Source organism: Gracilinanus agilis, chromosome 4 (assembly GCF_016433145.1).
Source record: "Gracilinanus agilis isolate LMUSP501 chromosome 4, AgileGrace, whole genome shotgun sequence".
In the NCBI taxonomy this organism is placed as follows: Eukaryota; Metazoa; Chordata; class Mammalia; order Didelphimorphia; family Didelphidae; genus Gracilinanus; species Gracilinanus agilis.
This window is the reverse complement of record NC_058133.1, coordinates 74,729,351-74,751,573: the sequence shown is the minus strand read 5'-3', so window position 1 is coordinate 74,751,573 and position 22,223 is coordinate 74,729,351. Positions and strand designations below refer to the sequence as shown.

The 22,223-nt window shown below is 36.3% G+C and overlaps 1 protein-coding gene across 1 annotated transcript in view; it reads right to left on the bottom strand.

Moving 5' to 3' along the window:
• Positions 1–22,223, bottom strand: part of AXDND1 (axonemal dynein light chain domain containing 1) — a 147,644-nt gene that overhangs the window by 32,753 nt on the left and 92,668 nt on the right. Inside the window, exons 18-19 of the mRNA XM_044674894.1 lie at positions 19,526–19,734; positions 1,102–1,198 (exon numbers count right to left, since the gene is read on the bottom strand). Of these exons, the coding sequence (XP_044530829.1) occupies positions 1,102–1,198; positions 19,526–19,734 (306 nt within the window). The remainder of the gene's footprint in view (positions 1–1,101; positions 1,199–19,525; positions 19,735–22,223) is intronic.

Here is a 22,223-nt window from a genome sequence, read left to right as displayed (position 1 = left end):
AAATTTTCTTAATTATAATTTAATTAACTACTCAAGACAATCTAAACTCCTTCCATAATATGAACAGGGACCAATGAGAGCAAGCAGACACAAAGGCAGAAAAAAAAAAAAAAAAAAAAGGGGGGGGGGGGGGGGACAGCTGGGTAGCTCAGTGGAGTGAGAGTCAGGCCTAGAGACAGGAGGTCCTAGGTTCAAACCCGGCCTCAGACACTTCCCAGCTGTGTGACCCTGGGCAAGTCACTTGACCCCCATTGCCCACCCTTACCAATCTTCCACCTATGAGACAATACACCGAAGTACAAGGGTTTAAAAAAAAAAAAGAATGTAGTGGGGGGGGGGGGAGGCAAGAGAGTGTGGTGAATTCCACTGGTACACATCTTTTGACTTAACCATTCAGAACCTCCCCCAGACATCCCAAGACATCTTTGATTGGAAAATGGCCACTGAGAAGGGGGACTTAGAGACCCTCATTCCTCCCTCAGTAGAACCCCTTCCTCCTTGCCATGTGGTTGGGTTACTCCATAGCAACTAGAAGACACTTTTAATCAGGGTTCACTATAGCTCCCAACTCTGCCCTTAATCTTTTTGTATTGAAGAGTCTAGCCCTAATGATACAGTTTGTGAGTCACCAACCAGGGCAAAGAGGATGGGTCTGGGATTACAGGAGAGTTAATGCCATCAAAGAGCCACACAGACAAGTCTCTTTGAGCAGTGACCAAGTTTAATGGGTTGGAGTCTACAATTAATAGGGTAAGTGACATAGGTAAAGGGATTAGGTAAGCTTTTTACATGGACAATGGTAAGTAATGATTTTTAATCTTAGTACAATGACTTAGTTTATCTCACTGAAAAACTTGGACTGGGTTTTCTATAGAATAATAAATCACAGGTAAATACCACTAAACATTATAGAATTTGACCTTTGAGAGATTTAGCAGAGCTTTTATGATTGAGTTTGTTCTATTAGACAAAAACCTTTGAATCCTTGTTGAGTTCTAATATTTCTGAGTAAATCGTTTCCTAGACTAATCCTGTTGCTACAATCTAGAATGAAAGAGGTGAGAATTTCTTTATTAACACATAAATTGAATGGAAGATTACCTTAATCTTCACCAACTCCTCAATATCCTTATTAGCTTGGGGATCTAAAGCAACTTCTTTCTTCACGGCCATTGATGCCACCATACTTTTGCAACAGCTGAAGAAAGAGAATATTCCCAAAGTATGAGCATAATTGGAAATTTTTAGTAGCTTAAATTTCAGAGAAGAGAGTTTTAATAATTCAATACAGACCTGGTGTCAACTTGAAATCTGAAGACCCCAATTTGCCCCTGTCTCCTGAGAACTCACCCTGAGGGAAGTCCCAGACTCACCCATTTCTGACTGAACAATAGTACTTAAAGTACTTGATGATCCCAGTTCAGGTGGGGCTAGCAGATCTAATCAAGTGTTAAGTACCCTTTTAGTCTTAAAAGTTTCCCCTGTGTATCAGAGATCCTGTCTCAATTGTAGCAGACCACTCCCTGATACCCCAGTCTCTGGCTACAGCAAGCCTGCTTACAACCTGTCAGTGTATATTTGATACCCTGAGTTCCCTAAAAGGCATATTGTAGAACCCCAAAGTTATGACACAGAAACTAAGCAACCACAAGAAACACAAGCTAGGGACTCCCTAATCAGGATGGCTCAGAGAAACCTAAAGTTACTAGCAGTTCAGGATGTCTTAGAGAAATCCATGGTCACTAACAATAGGGTGTTATTAGGCTCCCAAATGTAGCATAAAGACCCTACATGCTTGGGGAGACAGCCAAAAACCACTAACTACAAAGGTTACTTCAAGAACTACAGGGTGCCCAAGTCTGCCAATACCCGCCACCCCAAACATATATAATTCTTTACTCTGACTATGCCCCCCCGGAATTCCTTTGCTGAGCTCCCCTAGCGCGCACTAGAAATAAAGACTTCCCTTTGCTTGGATTGCATTGTCTCCGTGTGCTCCTTGGGTGGCAATCCATTCGGACCCTAACTTATGGGGGCTCGTCCGGTGCTGGATTCTACTCCCAAGGACCACCAGGACAGGGGAAGTTCTCTCCCAATTTCGCGATGACTTCCAGAGGTGAGTAGTGTGTCTGTGCAGTGTGACTGGTTGTATGATTGTGTATGGGAGGAAGTCGGACTCTGGCTGGACATATGGTTTAAGAGGACGTCCTATGCCAAGTCCCCAGGCAAAAGTCTGATTCCTCACCTGTTTCTGAATGTGGACCGGCTAGCCATTTCCTGTCTTCTGAGAGGAAGCAGGTCGGGAATGCCGGGAAGCAAATCGGTTAGGACAGGTGGGAAGGAAGTTGTCTGAAAGCTTGGAGACAAAGATACAGAGCTTCGATATGGAACTTCAGGGGGTTGGAGGTCTCCTGTCCCCCGGGAAATAATTAGGGGGAGTCCAGAGTTTGAGTCTCTGGTGGAACTAGATTCCAGGAAGTCCAGGGTTTGAGTCCCTGGCAGAACCCCAGGAAGCCTGTAGTGGATGCACTACAGGTGTGGGGAAAGTAAAGAGCACTGGATCCTTTTGAGAGGACTCCAGGGAAAGGGGGATGGAGCCCTGAGCAAGCTCCCACCCTCACTCAAATTCTGTGTGAATCCACAAAAAGGAGGACACCAGGAAAAGCATACTTCATAGGTAAGGCAATCTCTAAGAAACGGCAAATTTAAAAGTGACCAGAAATTTTTCCTCTCTGCCCCCCTTTTTAGAAGCAGCTGGCTCTTTCTCTCTTTTTGCTTCAGCTAGAAAAACCAGTTCTGTCATAATTTTTTTCTTTTCCCTTTGGAAGGAGTCCAATTGGTGATGGCCACAGACAATGTAAAAAGTTTTAACAATTTTCACTTGGCTAAATCAATCTTTCCAGCAATGTGGCATACCTGGAATTATTCAGGCAGGTATCAGAGTCCCACTTCATAGAAAAGTGAAGAAGCAAAAGTGTATTTATTTTAGGATACCTATTGAAGCATGAAGAAAGGTAATTAAGAAGCAAAATTCGTCATATGTCAACCAGCTCCTTGTTAAGAGTTAACCCTTTTCTGACTGATTCTTTTTCAGAGAATTTTTTAGTCATGGAGATATGAATTATAACAATTGATCTTTTGCCAGGATGAAAAGAAGAATCTAGCTTATATAATTTATGTTTTATATTTGTCAGAGTGTGTGTGATATGCCCAGGAAATGTGTCCTTGATCAGTCTGTGTGTTATATGTTGTTTGTCTGTGACCACAATGGGAGGGTTTCAGGTTGGGAAAAATAAATCTCTCTCTCTTCTTCATTCATTCCGGAGGAATGGGGAAGACAGACAGAGGCATTAGAGAAATTCAGAAAATAACATCGTAATTTCTGAATGTCATAAACTCTAAGATAATTCAGTTGGTTAAAAGAAATCTTATTCTCTGCTCTTATTAAGGCAAGAGTTAAACAAATTAATCTGTCAAACATTTCTCCTTCCATTTCTCACTGGCCATGAGAAAGGGAACATAGAACTCAAAAGACAGAAAAAGGGACAAATTTGATCCCATCACCAGATTCTATCAACCAGTTAAGTACTAAGACATATATCTAATGAAAATTACAAAAGATTCTAAAATGCAATCTAAGAAAAACTTATTCACACAGAAAGCAATGATTCTGAGTTGTGTACAGAAGTATAGAAGTGCAGCTTAACTTTCCTAGCTAGCCAAAAAAACAAAAACAAAAAACATCAGTCTTGCTCAGTGTTTAACCAAGAGTGAAAAAGATTCTTTAAACAACCATGAATTCAACCTAACATTAATCACACTGATATTAGTGAAAATTTAACTTAAAGATTATTAGAACAATGCAATTGGCTTACATTTCAAAATTATACCCCTTTAGATAGAGACTGGTCTGTGAGAAAATTATTTGTTGAGAGCGAATTATCTGATGGTATAGTGTACTGATGGTATAGTGTAAATTCATTGACTACTAGTTAAAAAATGGAATTTCTGTTAAGTTTAAGAATGCACAAAACTTATATTGAAAAGCTATCTATTAGGATTTGCAGTGTGTGAAATACAGATTTGAATGATCAGACTTACCAAAAATGCTTATCGGACTGAATTTAGGGTAAACATATGAGCATGTAAAATTGTTACTCTAAGATCTGTACCATCATATTAAGCAATAGGTAAAAATATAAGTGACATTAGAGTTTCAAATTTTGGTAATTCAAAAATAATATATGCATTAAGAATCTAGTATATTGTGAATATAAAAATTTGGAAAGCATTGTAATTTATTAGGATTTAAAAATTATTTTAAAAGCATGGGCAATGTATGAGAAGAAATTCATGATCTAAGGAATAACATGCAATTTGTTTAGAAAAAATATTATTCTGGGTGAGAACAAACATGCAGAATAGCCTCATGTGAACAGACTCAGAGAGGTACAGTGACCAAGCGTGACTTGCCAGCTTAGCTCTGTAAAGTGAAAAAATGAACAAGAAGCTAATAGCAACTTTATAACATCTATAATGATTGTGCAAAAATTCAGGTTTCCCTAATTCACCACAATTGGAGTATAAATTTAAAACAAAAAGGGGAAACTGCAGATATTATAGAGAATAAAAGACAGTTAAAACAAAGAAAATATGGTTTGGAAATTTATAAAAAGAAAATAACAGCCTATTGTTAGTGACCATGGATTTCTCTAAGACATCCTGACCTGTTAGTAACTTTAGGTTTCTCAGAGCCATCCTGATCGGGGAGTCCCTAGCTTGTGTTTCTTGTGGTTGCTTAGTTTCTGTGTCATAACTTTGGGGTTCTACAATATAAGATTCCTATATTCTATTATTCTTTGGAGAATCATCTCTTGCAGTACTTTCTCCCAGAGATACTCTCCCCAGAGCTCCAGGGTCTTGACTGTGAGTAGTATTTTGGCACCTGGTTCTGTGATAGTGGCCAATTATATTGGACCTATCTCTTTCCTGTTTAAGACCTGGTTTTATCTGACTACTTTAGTAGTTCTGTTTTTTTTTTTTCCAAGTTAACACTAGCAAAGGAAAAATAATATTGATCTTCTAGGGCAGCCTTGGTGAAGGTTAGAGTTTGAGTGCCCACAGGGCAAATTCAAGCTGTCAGTGAGCCTCCCACATTACTGAAGAGAGCTGAGGGAGGAAATTCTTGTTTGGGGTGGCTGGAAAAAGGGATGGGGCATGCAAAAAATGTCCTCTGGCACTGCAAAGAGAGGGAACAGAGCAGCTCCCCCACCTCCTATCCCCCACCCCCAACCCCCACACTGCAGGGCCGCACATGTGCTAAAACTTCACCAATGCTGCTCTAGGACTTGAATGTTTATAGCCTGTCTACCATTTGGTAATATTGGTATATACATATATTTTGTGTGTGTGTGTGTGTGTGTGTGTGTGTGTGTGTGTGTGTCTATGTATGTATGTGCAGAGGGAGAGAGAAATAAAAAGAGACAGGGACAGAGAAAGAGCCTAAATCCTAATGGTTGAGAACTCAACTTCCTGAATTTCAGGCACATGCATAACTAGTGGGTTACCATTTAGTGAACTCTTATTTCAGGCATTAATTCCTCAAGTTAAGTGAGATGTCATAGATTGTATGATTTATTGAATTATCCATTAAAAAGGCTACCCAGACCATTATTTTTTGGTTGACTAAAGGCAAAGTGTTACCTAACATATGTTATAGGAGAAATATTTCATTTTTGAGTTCATGTAGTAGGTCACTGCTCCAAATAAACCTATCAGTGCAGAAACAATAGAAATAAAAACCTAAGTTTTATTATGCTTAAGTACAGTTTCAGGAAGTATAAGAATAACCTTTGATAAAGATAAAGATTCTAAAGAGGCTTTTTTCATAGGCAAAATTACATTAGAGAGACAGATAAGTAATTTTTGACATATAGAAATCTAGTATATCCTCTTAGGGCATAAAAGTTGAGCAAAAATAATGAAACAGAATCATAATCTCCTATATCTCCTAAAGAAACAAACCTAGTTAAACAGACTTTATTGATAAATTAAGTAAAGTTACAGATTAAATTATAGTTAGAAGGTTCACAATGGGTTAATTGTGATGAAAGATTTACATGTCTCAAAGATAACTACCAAGGACCAGCTATGTGGCTCTATGTATTGAGAATCAGACCTAGAGACAGGAGGTCCTGGATTCAGATCTAGCCTTTGATACTTCCTATTTGTGTGACTCTGGACAAGTCACTTACCCTCCCCACCCTCCCAATTGCATTCTTCTGCCTTCGAACCAATTTTAAGATGAAAGTTAAAGGTTAAAAAAAAAAAAAAAAGATAAACTACATAGCAAAATCCCTTCCCAATAGTTAGACAAATAAATCACTTTGGGACATTCAAAATTTGGCTTCTTATCTATGTTGTGATAGTCAATTTATAGCCAAACTGATTTCTCTGTATAGGTATGAACACCAGGTTACTTCTTCTCAATATTCCAAATGTATTAATAGTGTACATAATTTTCTATTTTTCCCTTTCTTGTTATTGTTGGGAGTTAAGAGGCATAGTAGATAAGAGTGCCAGGCTCAGAGTCAAGAAGACTCGTCTTTATGAGTTCAAATCCCACCTCAGACACTTCCTAGTTGGATGACGCTGGACAAATCACTTAACCCTGTTTACTTCAGTTTCCTCATCTATAAAATAATCTGGAGAAGAAAATGGCACACCACTTCAATATCTTGACAAAAAAACCCAAATGGGGTCGCAAAGAGTCAGATATGACTGAAACAACTAAATAAATATAGTTTAAGATGTGGTTACTAGTCTCCCTTGTAGTACAGAGAGAGGGGGTCATAGCAGTTTTGCAGGCTTTGGCTGAGTTCTGAAGTCAGTTATGTAAAAGTGAAATTTGAGAAATGCCATCTAAAAGTATATATATATTTTCTATGGACATGTTGGAACTACCAAACTACATTTTCCGTGGTCCAACGGGTTTCCGGTTCCGGTTCTTTGGGCGTGGGAATGCCTGCGTCATCACGCAGAGGACAGTTTAAATGGGAGGAGAATCGAAAGTAAGCCCTCTTGGCTAGCAGGCTCCAGGAGAGAGGAGAGGTAACAAAATGGAGGCGGCAGTTTTGAATTCTTACAAGCGCGTGGTCTAATGACTTTTTATCTATCAGCATGGCTTTAATTAAAATACTAATTTCTATATTTTACTCAGCCTTTATTATTTTTTATCTTAATAGTTAGGAGTTTAGAATCTTGGAAGAAAGTTTCAGTTGGACCTGGGACCTCGTGGAGAGAGAACCAGGGCCAGCTGAGCTGCTTCTTCTCCTGCTTGAGATTGAAACTTAGCCTAGTTTTGGAGTATTTATTTGAGATTTGTTAATTTAGATAAACCCTTTGTAATCTCTATACTCTACCTCATTTCCCTACCTTACTTCCCTTACCTAAATGTCTGTGAGGAGTGAATAAGGGGAGTGAATCAGAGAGTAGTTTCAAATCTGTGAGGGTTTAGCTATACTCTTGCAGTACTTTATCTAGAGAGGTTTGGTAGCCATCATCACTTTGAGAGCTGATTAAGGCAGGACCTTGCTCAAACACCGTCTTTGCTTCCCTTTCCCCACCTGAGGTTTCTTTAAGCAACTGTTAGGGCTTCCTTTAATTCCTTTCACCTGACAATTTAACCTGAGAAGACAATAAACCCCTTTTGTGTTTAAAACAGACCTTTTAGTTACTTTGTCAGTTAATGAGTAAGAAAGGGAAGAAGAGGAATAGAATCAACATATTCTGGGCTTGAAGGGAAGCTGGGTATCCATCTTGAAGGTGTAACTTCAAAACAAGTCCCTTCCTGTGAAATTAACTAAAGCCTATAGTTAATTTCAATCAATCTATTTCCCCAGTTTGTCTTTAGTCTAAGTCCTAGTCTATAAGCCCTGCTGCTCTTTGCCCGTTTAGATTAATTCCTCCTCTCCCTGGAGATCTTTGTTACCTTCAGTGTTATACTCCCTGACTTCAGCCTCATGTTATATCCTGAATCTCACTATTATGTCCTACCTGCAACTCATATTACATACCTAGCAAGTCCTTGACAACATCCCTTCCAAATCCTCTTTAACCTAACACCTTTCCCAAATTCACCCATAACACCCTTTGCATTTTTTTCATTGATTCCCTTAATATTCTTGACTTTTCATTCCTCCAGATACATTTTATTTCTTTTTGTTCTAGAAGATAATTCTTTGGCAATTTGATTGATATGGCACTGAATAAGTAAATTAATTTAGGTAGTATTGCATTTTTATTAAATCAGCTTAGTCATTTTTCTCTCATTATTTAGATTTCTTTATTTGTGTGAAGAGTGATTTGCAGTTGTTTTCCCATAGTTCCTCTGTGTGTGTCTTGACAGATAGACTCCCAAATATTTTATACCGTCCATAGTTATTTTAAATGGAATTTCTCTTTTTATCTCTTTCTACTGGATTTTGTTGGTAACATATGGAAAGGTGTGGGTTTATACTATATCCTGCAACTTTGCTTAACTTGTTCTTTGTTTCAATAAATTTTTTAGTTGACTCTCTCAGGTTTTTAAAATAAACTATCATATTATCTTACAAAGAGTGATATTGTTTCCTCCTTGTTTGTGTGTATTCTTTCAACATCTTTTTCCTGTCTTATTCCTATAGCTAGAATTTCTAGCAGAAATATGATGAAAATGAACATCCTTGCTTCACCCCTGATCTCAGTAGAAAGGCATCTAGCTTATCTCCATTATGCTTGTTCTTCAATATAGATAGATGGTACTTACCATTTTAAGGAAGGCTCCATTTATTCTAGTATTTTAAACTTGAATGAGTGTTATATTTTGTCAAAAGCTTTTTCTACATCTATTGAAATAATCATATCATTTGTGTTATTTTTATTGTTAATATGGTCAATTTTATGCTTGTAGTTTTCCTGATACTAAACCAATATCTAGCCTGTCCATAGTATATAATCTTTGTATATATTAATGTGATTTCCTTGATAATGTTTTATTTAAAATATTTGCATCAGTACTCATTAGAAAAACTGGTTTATAGTTTTCTTTCTCTGTTTTATCACTCCTTAGTTTGAGTATCATGACCATATTTACATCATAGTTGTGTGTAATGAGAATTTGTCTCCCCAGAACCTTTGGAGAATTTAATGAACTAAATATCTCAGTTGATTTTAAGGGGTTTTCAGAAGTGATTTTCAGATATCTAGTAGCACCACTACCTCTGACTGATCATTTGCCTACCTTTGACTTGTATGTAACAAGAGGTAAAGGTTCATTTAGTAGTTGAAGTGAAGTGCAATAGCACTATTGTATTGCCCACTATTGTATTCCCCACCTCTGCATTTATAAAAATGTAATGGATGAGACATCAGAAGTGATTTTCACTATTGTATTTGTCTCCACATTGCAATGGATGGGACATATAAAGATATGCCTTTTATGGGGTTACAGCTTCATACCAGAGGAGAGAGGTTTCCCCAATGGGCTTGGTTACACTGTGATGAGTTATAATCTCATGTGGGAGGGGGAAGGATTTCCCAAGAGGCTCAGTTACCCCAGGATGGGTTTTTTTATTTATTTGTAACTCTTCAGCTTACTCTACAAAATGATCTAGATTCTTGGTGGCATTTTAGACCCAAAAGGTTTTCATTAGCAGTACAGAGTGTTTTTTTTTCTGGGCTCTCCTGCCTTTTTGGAATGATGGCAGTAATACTTTGTTAGAAATATCTTTGCCAAGGTCAAAAGATTGGCTAGATCTGGAGAACTTGTGACAAATATCCATAAGCTTCTAAGGTTTTAAAATGTCACACGGCAAGTGGCATGTGAATCCTAATGATAGCAGATTTGTTTGCTATTGTCATTAAATAGGCTATTATGATTTGGGGAATTTGGGTATTTCTTTGAATGCACATTAGCTGCTACACTACTGTTTTTAAAAAATGTTACTTAGTGAAAATCATGTGCAGTCACACTGTGGATCATGGCCAAATTAAAAAGGAAATGAATCTCATTTTTGGGTGAGAAACCTTTGTATTGTGCCTCTCATTTGCTAACACAGTATGTCACTGAACTACATATTTTTAATTTTTTTTAATTTTATTATCGTTTTTCCTTATATGTGCAATAGAGTATTTGAGTTTTCTTTTTTCTCTCATTTTTTGTATTTGAAGCACATGTTACCAGTATTAATGGTTTTTTGATTTTGCACTAGGTTAAGTTTAAAATGTCCATTAGCCTAAATGTTAATATATATTCCAAAGCTTTAGACTATGGAAACCTAATATTAGATTGTTAAATATTATGAGACTTTGATTAATGATTGTGTCTGATTCCAGGAGAAAGAATCACAAGAGAGCCACTCCACAGTGCCTAGGAGCACAAGGTCAAGGAGACCAACCAATCCCAGTGGGATTGATGAGATTCTGTGCCAAGACAAGGGGCTTGAACTTATTTTGGTGTTTGAGGAAGCAGCTATTTGCAAAGTCAGACGCAAGATTCCCTCATGCCATATCCAGACTTCTACCAAGTACCTCAGTTTAGCTGACATTTTGGCTCCCCTATCTCTGAGAGCAAAGGTAAAATCAGACCAGAGAATGATATTTCCCTTCTGCTTCAAATTCTAGTCCATTTTTTCTCCCTTTTCATAGTATGGTAATTTTCTATAGTCCTGGCTGCTGATTGGGTAAATACATAATTGCTACTACAGGCTTGTGGGACATAAATCACTTTAATTGGGCCCTGATTCTAGGACCTGTTATAGGTTTGTTCTTCCTTACTTAGAATTTTTACATATGAGACTTTGACATTTTATGTTTCATCCAGAAGTTATTTTTTTCTCTTTTGTTTTTTTTTGTTTTTGTTTTTGTTTTCTTTATTTTTATTACTTTTTAATTTTTATTCTTTTATTTTTAATTGAAAATTTTTATTTAATTAATTGATTTTGAATATTTTTCCATGGTTACATGATTCTTTTTGATTTTCTTTTGACAATTGATTCATATACTTCATACAACTCAGCCATGTATCTCAGTGTGATCCATGTATTAGTCAACACCCTCCTCAAGGGGGACTGTATTATTGTCATAGAATTCTAGATTTATAAAAATTTTTCTTGCTTGAGAGTAATTTAGGATAACTTACCTCCCCAAATCAAAAAAAGTGAACAGTTTAAAGAAGATGCCATAAAGAAGCCTGACCAAAAGATCCAAAATGAACTTTGGGATGTAGTGAAATTTAACTGTAGAAGGTTGAACATTTTCTTTTATGAATTTTTAATGTAAACTCTTATGCCAAAGGGGTCTGCCCCCTAATTGGCTTTTTGTCAGTGCACCTAGAAATCATTGGTTTTGTTCTCTTTCTCTTTAATTTCCCTCTTATCCCCAAATTATTTTAATTTCCCCATAGAAAGTGCAATATTATATGTACCTCTAGTTAGAGATCTTTAGAGATATAAGTTGGTTATGTGTACTGATTCATTGGGGAAATTAGGCATGTAAACCTGGGAGATTTCTACATGCTCGTTTTCCAAAGGAATCACAGAGGGGATTGTGTAATTAGAATTCTGCTCCCCAGGACTTGCTCTCCCAGCTTCCTATGCTCCTTCACACATTATGTTCTTATGTAGGGAGGATATAAGTTTTGTGTAGCTCCACCCTCTTGCACTCTTTTCCCCTAATCATGGCTTGGAAAGTGGGGTGAGTGCCAGGCAGGAAATTTTTTTCATGTGGTTTTATTCAGGCTTTTACTTTTGTTTTTGTATTTTTCTACTTCCAGTGATTATTAATAAACTTTATGAAATATAATACTTGGAGTTATTGAATATTAATTTTAATCTTACATTTTATAAGATTCTTTCTTTACATATTTTTTCACACAATATCTAATGCCAGAATTGGCTTTAAATATTTAGTAGGATTTGTTTATAAACACACTTGGTTCTGGAAGTTTTTTCTTAAGGAGTTCACTTATGGCTTGTTCAAATTGTTTCTCCAAAAATGAGATTATTTAAATAATCTATTTCCTGTTCCATTAACCTGGGAAATTTATAATTTCATAAATATGCATCCATTTCACTAAGACTGACAATTTTGTTGCATATAATTGGGCAAGATATCTCTTAGTAATTGCTTTCATTTAATTTTTTGCAAATTTTCCTTTTTCATTTTTAATACTGGTAGTTTAGTTTTCTTTTTTTTTTTAATCAAATTAGTCAGTGGTTTATCTATTTTATTGGTCTCTTCTAAAAGCCAGCTCATAGTTATATTTATTAGTTTAATGGTTTTTTACTTTCAATTTTGTTAATCTCTCCTTTGATTTTCCAAGGTTTCTATTTTGCTGCTTAATTAGAGGCTTTTTTATTTGTTGGCTGATATGGGGGCTTTTCTCCAATTTTTTTTTTTATCACATACTTAGTAACTACTACCATTAACACAAAAAAACATTTAAATAAGCAAATATATAAAAAAAAATTATGTGCAAAGCCACAAACTCCACAGTTTATAATTTTTTAAAAATATGTAAATCATATATGTTTGCTATTATAATAATGTTATAACATTCTCTTTTTGGACTTTTTTCTTGATTTTGTTGCTGTTTTTATAAATATAATTATAGTATGTATTATTCTTATTCTTTTTTCTTCTCTTTTCATATCTTCATAAATTTTCTTTATATTTCCAACATTTTTCATTTCTAATAACATAATACAATCCATTACATTCAAATATCTCAATCTATTTAGCCATTTCTTCTAATCATTTCATTTGTGTTGTTTCCAATTATTTTGTCATTACAAACAAAGCCTCCATGAATATTTCCATACATATATAGCTTTTTACCCTTTCAATATTGCCCATAGGGCCTAATCCTAGTAATGGGCAGGACAGGTCAATGGATATGAATAGCTTTATAGCTCTTAATGTATATTTCTATCCTGTTTTCTTAAAAACAATTCATATCTGCTCTAACAATGTAATATTAGGCCTATTTCTCGGGGTTCCTATCAGCATTTAATTTGATCAACTTAATTGACTTGTTCTCAGTTAACATACATTACCAGGGCTATATATAGCTGGATTGGTCCTTAAGCAAACAGACACAATCTGTTGCTAGGATGATACTCTTTCCAAAACCAAGTCTTTCCAGCATGGTCATACCCAGTGGAACTTTTCTCTACAACCCTTCAGCAAGGCGGTATTATCTCTATAGTATAAGTATAAAAGTAAAACTTTTGTAGAACATTTATGCTCTTTAAACCATTGTTGCACCAGAAACTATGTTCCAATTAAGTTTAGGCTTTAGATCTATCATAGCTTCATGAAGGTATGTGGGAATTCTCCAGATATATATCATATTTAACTTATCTAAGATTCTATTCATCTCCTTAACTTCTTTCTTATTTATTTTTTGTTATATTAACCTAGTTGTGAGAGGGGAAAATTAAAGTCCACCACTATTATTATTTTATTATCTTTTTTCATCTGTATCACATTTAATTATTCCTTTAAAAATTTGGTTACTATAACTCTTGGTACATACAGGTCCAATATTGATAATGCTTCATTATCAGTAATATTCTCCAACATAAAATGTTTACATCGTTCATCCCTTCCAGTTATATCATTTTAGCCCCAACCTATCAAAGATCATGACAACTGCCCTGCCTTCTCTGGATCATCTAAGGCAGTGATGGGCAAACTTTTTAAAGAGGGGACCAAAGGAAAGGAAGTGCTCATCTGTCAGTCTGTTTCTAAGGCAACTCTTTCGAAGTTTCATTGTATTGTATCCTACTCATTGTATTAGGAATAATGTCGTGAAGTCAGATAAAATATTTCAGGGGGCTGCATCTGGCCCACAGGTCGTAGTTTGCCCATCACTGATCTAAGTAATAGTATATTCTACTCCAGTCTCTTACCTTCATTCTATGTATATCGCTCATTTTCAGTGTGTTTCTTGTAACCAACACATTGTCAGGACCTGATTTTTTGGCATTTCTACTGTTCATTTTCTTCCTATGGATGAATTCATCCCATTTACATTTTTATTCGTTTTCTGGTTTTTTTAGTTGCATACATAATTTGTTGATCTTTTCTTTTTCTGTTTTATTATTTAAGTGTGTAGAGATAGAAAGTTTCCCTTAAGTATTGTTTAACCTGTATCCCACAAATTTTGATATGTTGTCTCATCATTGCCATAATTTTTAATGAAGTCACTGATTATTTCTATGATTTGTTCTTTGAAACACCCATTCTTTAGGATTAAAGTATTTAGTTTCCAGTTAATTTTTAATCTATGTACTACAGTTTGTCTGAATTAAATTTTTATTGCATTATGTTTAGGAAAAATGTATTTAATATTTCTGCTTTCTACAACTGTTCATGAGATTTTTATGCTCTAATCCATGGTCAATTTTTGTTTGTGTGCTATACACTACTAAGAAATAGATATACTCTTTTCTATTCCCATTTAATAGTCTTCAGAGGTTGATCAGAACTAGCATTTCTAAAATTCTATTAATTACTTTACTTTTTATTTCACTAGGTTTATCTAGGTCTGAGAGATACCTTTTTCACTTCAACTAAAGAATAACAGATTCTGCTCCAATGCTATATCTTTACTTCTATGTGTAGCCTTCAGTTTCAAAGGTGTTTCTTATAAACAACTTAATATTCTGGTTTCCAATTCATCCTAATATCCCTTATAGGTTTATGGGTGAGTTTATACCATTCATAATTATCATTGCTAACTGTTCATCTTCCTCCATCCTCTTGAAATATGTTTATCCTTTTTTTTTATCCTGTGCCCTCTTTAAGAGTTTGTTTTGCTTCTGATCAATACCTCCCTAAATCTACCTTCCTCTTTATTTTCCCATCTCCTCACTTTCTCTTAACTCTTTTTCCTCCAACTTCTGCTAGATAAGATGATTTTTCTGTATAACTGTATTTTTGTATTTATTCTTCCCTCATTGAAATAGTACAGATGTGAGGTTCAAGTGTTGCTCCCTATTCCCTCCCACTGCCTCTCCATTATATAAACTCTTCCTTATGTACCCATTTTGTGTGTCCCATTTATGAGACAATTTTCTGTATTCTTCCTCTTCCCCTTTTTCCACTGCATTCCTCTTCCCCAACATTCCATTTTTCTTTTTAGATCATCTAAAACCAATAGAATTATATCCATGTTTTCTAATTAGTCTTCCTCTAAAACCCCTGGTAACAATAAAGTTTTGAGAGGTTACATATATCAATCATCTCTTCCATAAAATAATATAATTGGTTTAAACCTTTTTTAGTCCCTTATGATTTTCTACTCATATTTCTCTTTTTTGCTTCTCCCGAGTCTTGTGTTTGTATATCAACTTTTCCATTCAGCTCTGATCTTTTCATCAGAAATGCTTGAAAATACTATTTTTCATTGAATGGCTATTCTCCCCCCCCCCCAGTGTACAGTTATACTTAGGTTTTCTGAGCAATTTATTCTTGGTTGTAAACCTAGCTCCTTTGTTTTCTGGAATATCATATACCAAGCTCTTCATTCCATTTTAATGGCAGTTATTCTGACTAGCTTCACAATCCTTGTATTTTTTTTCTGGCTTTTTACAGTATTTTCTCCTTGTGAGCTCTGCATTTTGACTACATTGTTCCTAGAAATTTTCTTTTGAGGGTTTCTTTAAAGAGATAACCAGTGGGTTTGTTCAATTTCTACTTTTTCTCTGGTTCTAAGATATCTGGGCCTTTATAATTTTTCTTTTTTTTTTTTTAATAATCCTTACCTTCCATCTTGGAGTCAATGCTGTGTATTGGCTCCAAGGCAGAAAAGTGGTAAGGATAGGCAATGGGAGTCAAGTGACTTGCCCAGGGTCACACAACTGGGAAGTGGCCAAGGTCAGATTTGAACCTAGGACCTCACATCTCTAGGCCTAGCTCTCAATCCACTGAGCTACCCAGCTGCCCCCTCTTTAAAATTTCTTAAAATATATGTCTAGGTTCTTTTTTTTTCATGGGTTTCATGTCAACCAATAGTTTTTAAATTATCTTACTTCTTATCTATTTTCCAACTTAGTTGTTTTTCTTATTACATATTTCATAATTCTATTTTTTTAGCCATTTGACTTTATTCTATTATTTTTTGATACCTCATGGAGTCATCAGCTTCCATTGGCAAATAATAATTTTTAAGAAGTTAATTTTCTAGGGCAGCTAGGTGGCTCAGTGGATTGAGAGCTAGGCCTAGAGACTGGAGGTCCTAGGTTCAAACCCGGCCTCAGCCACTTCCCAGTTGTGTGACCCTGGGCAAGTCACTTGACCCCCTTTGCCTTACCACTCTTCTGCCTTAGAAACAATATACAGTATTGATTCTAAGGTGGAAGACAAGGGTTTAAAAAAAAAAAGATAATTTTCTTCAACAAGATTTTGTCTCTCTTTTACCAAGCTGTTAATTCTCTTAAAACTTTCTTAGTTAGCTCTCATTTCTTTTCTCACTTTTTCCTCTGTTTTTGCTCTTTTTTTAAGTTATTTTTTGTTTTTTTGTTTTTCTCTATTTCTTTAGCTCTTACTTTAACTTTTCTAGGGATTCTTGTTTGCTTTGTATCCTATCTGTATTTTTCTTGAGGCTTTTCTTGTAAATGTTTTCAAGTCATTGTCTTTGTGAAAACTTTCTTGTTACTGAGAAATCCAATTAATTCCATTTTGTAATTTTTTATTCCATAAGAACCATCAACATTTTGTTTAACTGCTTAAGTCACATTTTTTGAGTTAAGTTCAGAAATTCATTAGTTCAGAGTTTAATCTTCCCCTATGTGCTAAGCTTAAAATTTTAGCTTCCCCATGAATCACTTTAATTAAAAGAAACCTGTTATCTCTATGTCATTAGCTGTCCTTGACCAATTAAAGGAAATCTGTTTTACATATATACCATGAGTTATTTTTTTAAACCCTTACCTTCTGTCTTACTATCAATTTTGAGACAGAATTGCAGCAAGGGCTAGGCAATCAGGGTTAGGTAACCAGAGTTACACAGCTAGGAAGTGTCTGAGACCAAATTTGAACCCAGGTCCTCCTGACTCCCGGCCAAGCTCTATTCTTGCAGGTGGACCAAAACAATTAGAATTTGCTAGTAAAAAGATGGAGTTGGAGTCGCTAGCCCCATACTCCTGTTTTCCAAACAAGCATATTATCTGCTACATCTATGATGCTTCCAACTTTGTAAGCAATCATTTTGTTTTCCCCATCTATCATGCTGCCTTCTGTTTTTTGGATGCTCCTTCTATTTTGTATATAAAAATTATCTATCAGCCCTCAATCAAGGTCTCGACTTGCAGAGGAGTCTGAGATTCTAATGAGCGAATTCATGTTTTGCTAATAAATTGCATCAAAGTTTTGTGCCTCCATTTGCTTTTATTTCTATTGTGATGCCATAGTAGCTCTTTATCATGAGGCTCTTTATTTTTTTTGTTTACTCATTCTTCAAGCTTATATCTTAACCTGTGATTTTATGTTATTATTGGGCTCTATTCACTTCTGAAGGCAGAGGGAGTTTGTCCAACCTGAGCTTTTGCTGCTTTTACAGTTCAGTCTAGGAGCTTACTAGTTTTCAGTACTTCCAATGTGGGGTGGTCCAGAGAAAGGTCTGTTCTTTACCCTCCTGGTCTGGGGCTCCACAGGTTTCTGACCCAGGTTTTAGGTCAATTTGTGCGTCTATAGTTGGGTTTCAGTAGACTATTGCTGGACTCTGTTGCTGTTGGCCCACTGGGAGGTTATGCAAGTTCAGAGTAACTGAATTGCTAGTTCCCCTTTGGTCTTTTCCTCCCTTTGGTTTTTACCCTTGTTTTTCCACTGCAGGCTAATGTGCCAGGTGAAAAGTTAGAACTGAGTCACTGCTCTGCTCCTATGCCACATAGTTAAAGTTTCTGAAATTTATTCTGAGCTTAGTATTCAGCTTGGGGTCATAATCAATGGTGGCTACTCCTCTCTATCTTGGAGGTGTGACTCAGAACTGAGTAACAGGTGACAGAGATATCAGCCATTTCTATTCCCAGTGCTAGTTTTGAGGTGCCCTGGAATCTGTTTCTGCTCTGGGGTTTCCTACCCTAGTGTGCTATCCTAGTTTCCTTTCTGTCCCTGGGAGTTGGAATGCTCCTTATCCCAACACTGCCATCACTGCCACCTCAGTGTTCACAGACTTCTTTGTCTGTCTTCCTAGGCTGTTCTAGGCTGAAAAAGAACTTCCTGTGACTTTTTCTTGGCTTTCCCAATTAGAATTTGGTCTGATACATTTTCTAGGTTGCTAAGGAAGAGATGCATTGGGAGAGCTATGTGAAAGTGTTACCTCTCATTCTGTCACTCTTACTCCAACTCTTCTCAGAGTTGTTTTTGCCTTTCTCTAGTTATTAGTGGTTTGGAGCATTTTTTTCATATGGCTGTATCAATGTTATTTTTTTTTTAAACCTTACTTTCCATCTTGGAGTCAATACTGTGTATTGGCTCCAAGGCATAATAGTGGTAAGCGTAGGCAATGGGGGTTAAGTGACTTGCCCAGGGTCACAAAGGAAGTGTCTGAGGCCAGATTTGAACCCAGGACCTCCTTCCTCTAGGCCTGGCTCTCAATCCATTGAGCTACCCAGCTGCTCTCTTCAATGCTCTTCTTATACTATGAACTGAACACAGTACTCAAGATATGAACATATAATGGTAGAGTACCATGAATCTATCACCTCATTATTCCTGGAAGCTATGACTCTTTAAATTTACCCCAAGATAGTAGCAGGTTTTTGTTGTGTGTGGTTTTTTTTGGGGGGGGGAGGGGCAGGGGTTAGGGTCAGGGTTGGTTATTTTTGGTGGCCACATCAAAACATTTACTAATATTGAGCATACAAAATCCTTATGTCTTCTTTAGACAAAGTGTTCTCTAACCCTACACCTTATACTTGTGAAGATGATTTTTGCACATTTGTTCTTATTGAATTTCATCATCTTAGGTTTAGCCCAGTGCCTTAGCTTGTCAAGATGTTTTAGGATCCTGACTCTGTCATCAAATATGACAGCTGTCTTTCCTTGTTTAGGGTCTTCTGTAAATTGGATAAGCATGTCATACGGGTTTTTATTCAAATTTTTGGTTAAAAATGCTAGCCAGGGGATAGCTAAGTGGCTTAGTAGATTGAAAGCCAGGTCCAGAAAGGGTGGTTTTGGGTTCAAATTTGACCTCAGATACTTTCTATCAGTGTGACACTGGCCAAGTCATTTAACCCCCACTGCCTAGCCCTTAATGCTCTTCTGCTTTGGAACCAATACTTAGTATTGATTGTAAGATGAAAAGTAAGGAGGTGGTTTTTTGTTTTTGTTTTTGTTTTTGTTATTAATGCTAAATAGCCTAGGATTAAGTACAAATGTCTTTCTTGAAAATATTTTTCCTGGTTAAATTAATGTCTCTGTATCATCGTTAAATTATAAATGTTTTATCTTTACAGGTACAAAAACAATCGAGTTTCACCTGAATATATAGATGGAGAACCGGCTCAACATTTTGGCCAGCAATATGCCTTCTAGCTCCAGCGTCGCAATGCCTTTATTATGAACAAGTTCTTCCTCAGTGATATCCATTTCAGTCTTTGGGAGGGTGTGTTCACCAACATGATCAGGTACCATTATAATGATCAAATCTACCAACCACTTAATCATGGTTATATGGATTTCATTCAGCTGTGGAAAGAAAAAATATTCTTTTAAAAGATCAGAATTCAGATGAACTACTTTAAATTCATTGCATTTAGCTAATGAAAATGTGTTCATCCTTGTGTCCTGACTTTAATGATTGTATAGCACTTGGCGAAATGAAATTCATTATCTAACTTCATTATAACATAGTTCCAGGCTTCTTTTCTTACTACCAAACGCTGGAGGAGTGCAAAGTATACTATAGTTGAAAGAGTAACCTGAATTAGAATCCTCTATTTGACCCTCCCCAACATCAATCCTTCCTACTTATCTAGTCCTTTTATACTCTACTTCCATTCATATACTCTAGAGCAGTGATTCCCAAAGTGGGCGCCACTGTCCCCTGGTGGATACTGCAGCGATCCAGGAGAGCGGTGATGGTCACAGGTGTATTTATCTTTCCTATTAATTGCTATTAAAATTTAAAAAAAATATTAATTTCCAGGGGGCTAAGTAATATTTTTTCTGGAAAGGGGGAGGTAGGCCAAAAAAGTTTGGGAACCATTGCTCTAGAGTGTGATAACAATACTTCCTTTCTTGCAGTTTTCTGGACTTGACACTCCGACTTCCAAATGTATGCATTTTTCTGGGGCTTTTCTCCATGCCCAGAATGTTCTCCCCACTAGTTTAGCTGGTTAAGATTTGGCTCAAAATCCACCTTCTACAGGTGGTCTTTCCCACTTGTCTTCCTCTGAGAGCCTTCCTTCTGAGATTATTTTTCCATCTCCTCTGCGTGGTCATTTCCATGGTGACCCCCTTAATTGGAAAGGGAACTCCTAGAGGGCAAGGACCTTTTTTTTCAACCTTTCTCTTTATTCTTAGCATTTAGTCTAGAGCTTGGCACATACCCAAGTGCTTAATGAATGCCTGTTGACTGACTGACTAAAGTTAGGAACTGTGTCCACAGTCATGCCACTCATCCTCTCTGAGACTCAGTGATGTAGAATCTAAGTTAGAATTATATTGCAGTTCATGGCAACAAAAGGAGTTCTTACACTGGTGAGTCACAGAAGTTTGGTAAAAATGATGTATCTACTGTGAGCAGAGGCTAATACTTAGGGAATATGAAGTTTAGGTAAGATAAGGTCCTTGTGAGTCCAATAGAGAAAGAACTAGATAGGAGCACAGATAACCAGAACACATAACATTACTCCATAAATATGTCAGAAAGATGCAAAACCAATTGCTCTTTAAGCTCCAAAGTTAGAGCCTGGTGAGAAGATGACCCTTGAGCTAGATTTTAAAGTATTAGTAAGAGTTTAACAGGCAAAGAAGGGGCCCTTCTAGGAACAGGAAATAGCTTGGGAAAGCATGGAAGAAGTGGTCTAGTTCAACTAAAGCACTGAGAAGAAGAGCAACAGATAAGTAGAAAGGTAAAAGGAAGGTGTCTGGAACTGTGGGGGATTTCCAATGTCAGACAAATAAGAATGAACTTGACTCATTAAGCACTAAGAAATCACCGAAAGAGTAAAAAAGTAAATTAATATATCTATGTATAAAGTTATTTTGTCAGCAGCATATTGCATGTAGTAGAGGGCGGAGTCAAGATGAGATGACCTCTTAAGCAGCTGTCATAATAGTATAGGCAGATGTTGATGAAGACCTGGGCCAAGATGATGGCAATGGAAATAGAGAGGATAGAGGTCAGATCTGTGGCAGAGATGGAAGTGACAGGAATCTGTCACTGACTGTATATAGACTGGATATTGGAAATTAGAGAGAAGAGAGAGGTTGTAGCCAGAGGAAGACTAGGTGCCACTGGCAAAAAGAGGAAAGACAAAAGGTAAGGTTTCACTTATAAAATATTCCATAATATTGAGGCAAACATTTAGTAGAAACAAACATCATTTTGTATTAGTTATTATGAGGTCAACTTGGGCTGATATCTTAACTATAAGAATTAACAAAGAATGAAAGATGTTAAAGTGATGTGTTCTACTAGTATTATATCAATATGATGAGAAAATGGAAATGAAGAAGTTCTCTACCATGTAAGGTGGATCCCTTGTGTCAAATTTATGGGAGGACACAGATGCTAAGAACTTTAGTTGGGCAAGTCTGGGTAGGATGTGATCTGCACACTGAAAGGAAGGTTGAGATCAATGAGATTGCAGATCCAGTTGAGTTAGAAACAACATACAAGTATTTTAAGCATCTGTGTATATGTCTTATTCCCCTACTAGACTTTAAGGTCCTTGCAGATAGAAACCATATCTTCTCTAAACTTTGCATACTTTCAATGTTCAATGCAATGCTCTACACACAGTAGGACCTTAAAAGTGAGTTTATTGAGAAATATTTTTATTGAATTAATCTCCCAGAAGGTCCATTTATTTGGCTTAATTATGATAGACTGAACATAGATGACTCTTCAGTTTTTACTTCATGTAACTACTTTGACCAAGTGTGCAGCCATGTCTACAATGCCAGAGGAAGAATAATCATGATATTAGGTCTTTGGGAGAAAAGAGTAG